Here is a 10015-nt window from a genome sequence, read left to right as displayed (position 1 = left end):
GTCTTAACTCTTAAAAAAAATCAACATATCAAATAGAAGTCTCCACTTTCATAATCAAGACAAATCATCTTAGTTGATATGTTATAGTTTTCACAAATGAAATGCCCAATTTCATTACCGACTATGAACTAAAATTTTGAGTTTACAAAGAACTTGTGATTTATATCTTCTATGACTAAATCACATATTATGCATATCATGGACTGTATGATAATGTCCAAATATTCATGTTACCATTATTTTAGATAATAATAAAACAACTTTATTAATTACAACATTAAGTCATACATAGCATCATACAATAGGATTTAAGGGCATTAATCCTAACAATCTTAGGCTTGCCACTTTCCCTCTATTTGGGAGATGATTAACAAGGAATCTCCAAAGACACTTAGATCATATGCGTTGAACTCCAAGGCAACTTGTAGGCCCACTATGCACGCCACGTACTCTGTGACATTGTTCGTGCAATCAAAATTCAGCTTGACTGAAACAAGGATTTGCTAGCCCTTCGAGGATACTAGAACTGCTCCCACTCCAGTTCCAGCGCTATTGGTGGCTCCATCGAAATAAAGCTTCCAACGCCATGGTTTTGGCTTTATTGCCAAGACGTCCTCATTTGGGAAGAGTAATTTTGAGAAATCTGGATCGTTCAACGGCTGGTCTGCTAGGTAATTGGCTATGGCTTGGCCCTTGATGGCCTTTCGCACCACAAACACAATATCAAACTTAAATAGTAAGATCTGCCAATGAGAGATCTTCCCTGTGAGGGTAGGCATTTCAAAGATGTACTTGATGGGGTCCAAGAAGGAAATCAACCGCGTGGTGAAGTAGAGCATGTATTGCTACAACTTACGTGAGGTCCATGCTAAGGTGCAACATGTCTTTTCGATGGCGATGTAATTGATCTCGTAGCTGGTGAACTTCTTCCTCAAGTAGTAAATCGCCTTCTCTTTTGAATCGAGTTCATTTAGCTGGCCTAACATGCAACCCATGGATGTCTCTTGCACCACTAGGTAAAGAATCAATGGATGTCTCAGAGTCGGGGGAACCAAAATAAGAGGGTTCAACAAGTACTGCTTAATTCTGTCAAAGGCCTCTTGACACTCATCTATCCATTCTATCTTTGTATCCTTGTTCAAAAGCTTGAACAAGGGATTGCACGTGGCGATTAACTACGCTATGAAGCAAGCTATGTAATTAATCCTTCCTAAGAAGCTTTGAACTTGTTTCTCGGATTTAGGTGCGGGCATGTCCCTGATGGCCTAGACTTTTGTTGGGTCCACTTCTATTCCTTTTTGGTTGACTATGAAGCCAAGCAATTTCCCTGATTTGGCTTTGAAGACGCACTTGTTAAGGTTAAGCCTCAACCTATACTTGACGAGGCGCTTGAATAGCTTTCTCAAATCTATTGAATGATCTCTAGGAATGCGTGACTTGGCAATCATATCATCTACGTAGACTTCAATCTCCTTATCCATCATATTATGGAACAGGGTTACCATGGCTTACTATTAAGTTGCCTCAGCATTCTTCAAGTCGAACGGCATGACATTGTAGGCGTAGGTTCCCCAATGGGTGGTGAACGCTATCTTGGCTTTGTCCTCTTCAGCTATCTTGATCTGATTATAAACCAAGAACTCGTCCATAAAGGAGAATAACATGTTGGTCGCGGTGTTATCAATTAGGGTATCGATATGTGGCAATAGAAAATTATCCTTCGGGCTGGCCCGAATTAAATCTATATAATCGATGCACATGCGTACCTTCCCGTCTTTCTTTGGCACAGGAACAATGTTTGCAACCCAATTAGAGTAGGTTATAGCGGTAAGAAAACCGGCTTTCGATTGCTTTTCTACTTCTTCTTTGATTTTCAAGATAATCTCTGACTTCATCCTTGGGAGAGCTTGTTGCACTAGGGGGCATTCGGATTTAACTAGAATCCTATGGACAACGATCTTAGTACCCAGTCCTAGCATATCTTAATAAGACCAAGCAAAGATTTCCTTGAATTCCTTCAATAGAGCAATCAGCTCATCTTTCATGTCTTTGGGAAAGTTTACCCCGATCTTGACTGGTTTTTTCTTTTCACCTTTGTCAGCTAGGTTTATCACCTCTGTTTCTTCTATATTGGGCTTGGACCTTTCACTCTCTCTGTTCAGAGCTTCTCGGATGTCTCAAGGTAAGTTTGGGATCTTTTCCATTCCTTCAACACCATGATCCAACTCTATTGTCTCATTCACATCATCCACACCCTTCTTATAGGAAAGAGACGATGTACCCACTTAGCAATCAAAACAGATCCTATAGACATATACAGAGAAACATAAGATAATTAGCAAACACATATTCATAAGAAAGAAAATAATGAGAGATGCAAAAATTTTCCTGAATACTAGGTTGAATATTTCATTAATGGATTACGGGTAGGGGAAAACAAAGTTCATGCCTGATAATGATAAAAGGGAAATGCTCTTTTTTGTTGTTTATGTGAAAACAAACTAGGGAAATGAACAGGAAATACAAATAAAGCAGGAAATGACATAAGCATGCAAAACAAACTAAATATGCTATTCCAAATCTCTTGGGTGATTGGGAGGCCCAATCACTCGATGATGGAATACTTATTACTTAGCCGGTGTAAACACAAAGCATGGCTCGATGGTCCAAAGGCCTACCACCTTGCCTGGCATCCCTAGTCAGATAGTACAAGTTTGGATCATCTTCAGAAGATGTGATAGCATTCATAGAGAACTCTTCGGGACAAAGCAAAGTAACGCAGGCCAAATCAAGCACCTTGTCTTCCAATTCCTTGAAAGGTTCTGGCATAATGACTTTGTCCGGAGCCGAAAAAGTGGTCCTGACATAGGGAATAGACATCCTTGAAGTGTTACACTTCCTCTTCTTTCCTTTGGATGCTTGAAAGAGTTCTTCATGAGTGGGTTTGTACCCCAGACCAAATCTTCCTTTATTATCTGAGAGTTCAATGAGAGCAAGGCTCCCACGTCCCACAGCTTCGAGGCCTTGACCCAATTTGTACCCAAACTTGAGCATCTCCTTTGCGACCATCAAAACTGCTGCGGGCCAATTGGACTCAGGCTATAAAGCATTATGAATCATGGAAACTAGCTCGAAGCTATGGAAAGACGATTCTGGAAAAGAATTGGCATTGATGTAGGGGATAGATGTCTCCTAGAAGATAGTCATGGGCTCTTCAACCATAATAGTGATCAACTAATTCTTGGAGATGAACTTGAGTCTTCAATGGAGGGTAGACGCGACTGCAACTGTTGTATGTAACTAGGGTCTCCCTAAAAGCATGTTATAGGTAGAGTCCACTTTAATCACTTGGAAGTTGACCATGAAGGATCTTGGGCCGATCTCAATCATTAGCTCGATTTCGAATTGCAATTTGTGACTCATGCCGTCAAAGGCCCTGATGATCATAGTGCTAGACTTAATAAGAGACATATCCACCTTTAGGTGCTCAAGAGTGGCCATCGGGTAGACATTCAGGGCTAATCCATTGTTGATTAATACCCTAGCAACAATCATCTCCTCACACTTGACCACCATATGCATGGCCAATGTATGATCTCTTCCTTCTGGAGGCAACTCATCATCTGAAAATGAGAATTTGTTGGTGGCCAACACCAATGATACCATACCCTCAAAGGTGGAGTCTGTAATACCGGTAGGAACATGTGTTTCCTTCAATACCTTCAATAGAGCCTCACGATGGACCTCGGAAGATAGCAACAGGGCTAAAATAGAAATTTGAGCTGGAGATTTGTTTAACTGCTAAATCACACTATAATTGGCCTTTCAGATGGTTTTCAAGAATTCCTCAGCTTCTTCAGTGGTGACCTTATTCCTGACTGGCTTGGCTATGCTCTTGTCAATCTCTTTCCTCATTTTTTTCTAGTTCCTCAGGAGTATAACATCAACCACTCTTGGTGAGTTTGGTTAGGCCTAAAGAGATATTGGAAACCTCTTCCTTTTTAATTCGGGTGGAGATTAAAGTCACTTCGTACTTCCATAGGACATGATGACTATCTTTGTAAGGTAAGGGCTTCGGCATACGAATGACCACACCTTCTTAAGTTTGCAAATTTAGATCCAAAGAGAACATCTTCGGACCAATGGCGATTGGACTTGGCAAAGCAGCTTCTAAAGATTTTGGGCTAGGAACCCTAGAGATTCTTTGAATAGGCTTTGGTAGAACTAAAGGATCAAAACCTTGAATGGTAGGGCCAACAAAGGGTTCCCTTCTGGATGACTCCTGGAGATGGGTTAATGATCCTAGGCAAAGATAAGATCAAAGGAGCAAAACCTTCAATGGCTGGCTGGTTTTGTTCCTTCTTCAGAGCTGGCACTCCTAAATCCATAGGTGATTCTATAATCTCTTCGATAACGACCAAAGTTGGAGGAGTTGGCATCCTCATCTCTGAAGGAACCTTACAAAGGCGCTTTTGTAAGTACTCATCCCAGTCTTTCCTTGATCCAATTGACATAGCGTTGTGGCTAGTTCCTACTTAAGTATTTAGAGGGCATAGGTTGGGCCATGCAATCATTCCTCCGCATGACCTTTTTTTCCATCCAGATAAGGCCATGGTCGGCTGAATGTTCGCGAAAAATAATCTGCAAGCGCATAGAATTGTAACAAGTAGTAAAGTGTTTTTAGAAAATGAATGTCAAACCCACAGGGATTAACTATGTTATTGAATACCAAAATTCACTAAATTAATGACTATTTGGAAAATCGAAAATAAATGGAATGTTCTACTATCTGAATTAAATTAAACTATTTAATAAAAATAAATCTATGAATAAAAAGAATTAACAAAGCGTAAAAATCTAACAGTGTAAAAATATAATAAGAATGGATCTAGAGCAGTTGATTTCACCTAACAAATCCCACACAATTTATTCTTCCTAATTATTAAATTCTAATAATCTCCCGTTGATGATTAAAAATTTCTTAAGTATTCAATATCTTCTCTCGAATAATATCAAAAATATCTTCAACTAACAATTCCATATCTCTATGTGAATTTAATTAATTGGAGACTCATTACATACTTTGAATTTTCTGAAAAATCACACTAATTGCGGTAAAGCATCTCTACTTTCGCTCAACTAATGGTGTTTAATTCTAGAGCTAAAATAACAAATCACCTCTCGGTCTCATTGTCATTCAATTGATCAATCAATAATTTGTAAAAAGAAATATTAAGCATTAAGAATAAGAATTAAACACTCAATCATGGAAATATTAAAAATAAAATAACTCAGAATATAAATTGTGTGTTCATTGCTAGACTACATCAATGCTTTAGAAAATAAAATTTAGTTCATAATCAAATTGAAAAGAAAACAAATAAAACTTATGTGTTTCATGGGAATTGGTTGATCAACATGAAGCGGCGCCCCTTTGTCCTCAGAAAGACTCCAAAGAAAATTCTTCAAATGCGGCACACCCTTTTCCTCTCAGGTTTTTTCTCTCTTTTTTCCCTAAAGAGCCTTTAAATAGGTCAAGGAATCCTATTCCCGTTTGGAGAAAATCCCAAATTTTTAGGCTTCACTTAACCGACTATTTTGGCCCATTTAACTTCAGAATTCTGACTTTTGGTAAACTACAAAGTTGTAGCCCTTTAAGTTAACTTTCCAGCCCAACATGAATCATCTTGATTGGACATCTGAGCCCAAAGTTATACTGAAAATACTAACTGATGTGCAGGCTAGAATCCTAATCCGAATTGGACTTGGATTTGGTGCAAATTTCCTTTGATTTCTTGCTCCAATTGGACTTGAATTTAATTGGGTTGGTCTTCTCTTGAATTCATGCCTGGCTGGATGTAAGTTGACTTGATTCAATTGGCCTAGCCCCACTTTGCATGTAAAGCCCTTGTAGATTAATCTGAAATCTTCTCATTCCTTCAAAGCACAAATGAATAGATAAATAAAAATCAAAATCAAATCAAATCAAAAGAAATAAAGGAAAACTAGCAATTTTAATAAATAAGAGGATGATAAAAATCATGTAAAAATTACACTTATCACTGAACTCTGAACTTGTGCCTTGAGAACTCTACAATTAAATAAGGCATATCGGTCCCCACTGTGACAATATAAGAAGACTTCCAAATTGAAACCTGGGGCTCCTATGTTCTCTAGAACAATGTGACTTTCTTGGGTAGAGCCTATAGCATGGCTTTCCAAGGGAATGAGGGGGATGAGAAATTTGGGATCCTCTCCTCCACTATAGAGATAGCACTCACGTTCCCTTTCGGATGAGGAGGCAAGGGATTGGTGATGACATTCAACCCAGCCGTATTGTCGAACTATATTAGCTTGTTGTCAATGAGATCTTGGATTCGCTATCTCAAATGCACACACTCTTCCAAGGTATGCCCTTCGGCCCCAAAATGGTGCTCACATTTCTTAGATGTATAAAAATGGGCAGAGGTGGACCGTCTCTGGGCTTCACAAATATTGGAGTCACTAGTTTCTTCTCCAACAGATAGGCATAAAGCTCTGTCATGGGCAGGTTTGTCCACGGGTTGGTCCAGGTCGGGTTTGTGGCCAACCCGAAACTGACCTAACAGAATCGTGTGACAGAAAATCTCACTCACCATCGACTACTAGAGTAAACGGGTCGGGCGAATTCAACCTTCAACAGGTGGCAGACGTGTTAATTGGCTTCATAGATCTAAGAAAACTATGAGGAAATTGCGAGAAAATGGTGAGAAAAACCTAGATTCGGCGAAAATCTCATCGAAATCTATGAGATTTTGCCAAATCCAGTGGAAATCTCACCGAATTCAATGAGATTTCGCCAAATCCGGTCAAAATCTCACCAGATCTACGTGAAATATCACTGGAATCTAGGATTTTTCGTCGTGATTTGGAAATTTTTTGCAGGAATTTGGGTTTTTTTCACCGAAATCTGAGAATTTTTTGCTTGAATTTGGGGTTTTCACTGGAATCTGGGTTTTTCGTCAGAATCTAGGTTTTTGTTGGTCGGTTTGGGTTTTCGGGTTTTGGTGAGAAGGAAACCGAAACCAACCTGCTGGAGTCAATTTTTGGTGGAGAAGACCCGCCGTCGACTGCCGAAGTAATTGGGTTGGCCAGTGTCAGATTGAATCTATTTCTTTAGGTGGATCGGGTCTTCATATAGGTTCGTACATTTGGAGCTATATAAGTAGAAACGACACCCCTTAATCCTTCAGGCATTTTGTCGATCATGTGGACATCGGCTTCCTTCCCTTTATGGTCAGTTGCCCTTTTCACTTGTTGTTCTATCATAGAATTCAAAGCTTCGGGATTGGCTATTTTCTTGCTCCTAATACCCTCATCAATACGCTCCCCAATAGGAATCAAGCTTGCGAAGTAAGTGACTTGGGCACTGATCATCTTCTTATAGTAATTAGGCTTAAGGTTATCAATGAACCACTTGATCATTTCATCTTCCATCATATGAGGAAGCACTTGGGCAGTTAGCTTGCACCACCTCTGGGCATACTCACGGAAAGATTCCCCACTTTTCTTTTCTATCCTCTGAAGAACTATGCGATTGAGAGCTATCTCAGTATTGAACCAATAATACTCCAAGAATGCATTGGCCATCTCTCTCCAGCTTGACGTCTTTTCCAATCTCACATACCATGTGGCATCAGGACCAATCAAGCTATCAGGGAAAATCTGACAGAGAAATGGATGATTGTCTCCATAAGGTGCCATCTTCCTATAGAACATGAGCAGATGGGGGCAAGGATCTCCAGTGCCATCATACTTGACAAATTCAGGTGCTTTGAACTTAGAAGGCATAATGACTTGAGGAAAATTGGTCAAGTTGTCCAAATCAACATTTCCTCGGGCGCTAAAGCCCTTTATGATATGGATTTTCTTAGTCAGAGTCTCCACTTGACTTTTGACCTGACCGTAACCAAACTCTGAGGTCTTATCCTTTGAAGGATTTGATTCTTGGTTAACCCCTTGTGGAACGAATGGCGATGTGGTTTGGCCTTGAATTGGATTTGGTGGAAGATGGGTCTCATTTTCAGACTGGGGTGCAGAGCCCTTTAGAGTAGGACCAGATGAATCTCGATTCCCTCCTACAACCAGTTGTTGCATCATGTGCATCATTTCTGCCATCTGCTCTTTCAAGAGAGCGATCTCATGAGTGTTTTCCTTAATAGGGGAAGGACCATTAGTAGACATCTCTTTAGCACGAGACCTAGTGATGATAGGATCACGGTGTGATGGTAACTTGGATTGTTTCCTTTGAGCAATCTTTTCTCTTTATAATCTTGGAAAGGAAGAGAACGGGACGGGAAAGGAATGGGGTACATTTGAAAATTTGACAACGTGAAAACACAAAACAAACACGCAGTAAGTTTAGGTTTTTGCTTATTTAAAATGCAACTATAATTTTTGAAAATATTGGCTTGAACCCTTGAACGGGTTTCTTTTATCATGGTGAGTTTCTATAGTGATGCAGAATTAATGCACAAGCTTGGCAAGTAATCAGAACTTTTATATCATGCTTGAATTTGTGGGATGGACCTTTCACTTTTGATTAATGGAAAGCAATGCTTTTACAAGATTTTGGATTTTTACAATGCTTCCAAAACATGGGCTATAGACAACGGCTCCAACAGTGGGCCTTTTTCAATACCAAAAAAAAAAATCAAATGACAAAGCCATTAGTGTATGCATGCATGCCCTTGTAGGGTTGGAAACCCTTAGGGATCGGGTTTGATCTAATGTGTAAGTAACGAGGTTGCTTTTCCCTAGGGGTTAGTCACAGATGCTGTGCAAATAGGATAGATAGAACCCAAAGTAGAGCACAACTCTTCGACCCAAGCAAAAATGGCAAACCTGCAAATAGAAACTAGAAACTTTCCCCTTGACTCATTTTGAAAACAAACCTATGAAGGATATCTGACCATAGGCTAGGATGTTCACTCAGATTTGGCTCTTCCTAGTCCTCACGGGTTTTGACTTAGTCTAGGCCAACTATATGAGACATGGCTTAACTAGTAAGTTGGTCCTATTCTTAGGGGAGACCTCGATCATCTAATCCTTCCCTTCATAGAAGTAGTGGGATAGAGTGGATCAAGAGGGGCCTTTTCAGCTACTTCTGTCCACCCATGGACCCAAAAGTGCCTACAAATCGACGCCCAATAACTAACTAGATTGCGCATCCAACCATTGCCTTCAATGCTGAGCCCATTTTCAACTCAATATAGGGTGATGTCATGCATTTGAAATGAAAGGGGAAAAACTTTCCAAACACAATGATATATGCACAGATAAAGGTTTAGCAAAAATTAAGTCTACTACCCTAGGTTCGCACATGTGAAGGAAAGCTATAAAGCATACTTTAGAAAAGCAGGAAAGCTTCACGCATACGAAAATACCTCAAAGCCGGCTTTTGGAAAACCATTTGAAAAACATTTTTGGAAAATATTTTTAAGTTTTGAAAATAGTTTACTAGGATATAGTAAAAGCATTTTTCAAAAGGAAAGCCCTAGAGGCTAATGCCAATTTCAATGTTTTTGAAAGCCAATTTTCAAAGAATAGGATCCTATCAAAAGCTCTAAAGGCTAAACTCTCTAAGTGTCCCCAGTGGAGTCGCCAGTCTGTCAACGCCTCGTGGCTGCTCGACCATCTATTATGGCAACGCTCGCGTGCTTCCTCTTTTATGTGTGAAAGGAATATGGAGATGTGTCGTACCTCAGGTATGTGACTAGAATATGAGTTGATTTTAAGGAAATTACCAAAGGTAAGTGAAGTCACCACCAATCATTGGGTTTTTCTAAGATGTGATTAGTCAATGGACTAAGAAAAATGTCATTTTTCCTAATCTAATGTGGATGGGTAAAAAATCTTGATTCTTGAGTTCGGAAGTTTGGTTACGTGTGGAGAAGGTGTTAGGCACCCCACAATGCCTGTTTGTAGACAGTCCATTATTTTGGTAAAATCATAATTTTCAAACATTGGCAGTTGA

General features: G+C 39.6%; 1 protein-coding gene across 1 annotated transcript; it reads right to left on the bottom strand.

The window, feature by feature from the left end:
• Positions 1 to 7155: 7155 nt before the first annotated feature.
• Positions 7156 to 8223, bottom strand: LOC126699165 (uncharacterized). The gene has a single exon (XM_050396838.1). It carries the CDS (start codon positions 8221 to 8223, stop codon positions 7156 to 7158), a length of 1068 nt encoding a protein of 355 aa, XP_050252795.1.
• Between the last annotated feature and the right edge of the window lie 1792 nt (positions 8224 to 10015).

The sequence above is a fragment of the Quercus robur genome, chromosome 2, assembly GCF_932294415.1.
Source record: "Quercus robur chromosome 2, dhQueRobu3.1, whole genome shotgun sequence".
In the NCBI taxonomy this organism is placed as follows: Eukaryota; Viridiplantae; Streptophyta; class Magnoliopsida; order Fagales; family Fagaceae; genus Quercus; species Quercus robur.
The sequence above is the reverse complement of the archived record's forward strand: the minus strand, read 5'-3'. Positions and strand labels throughout refer to the sequence as shown.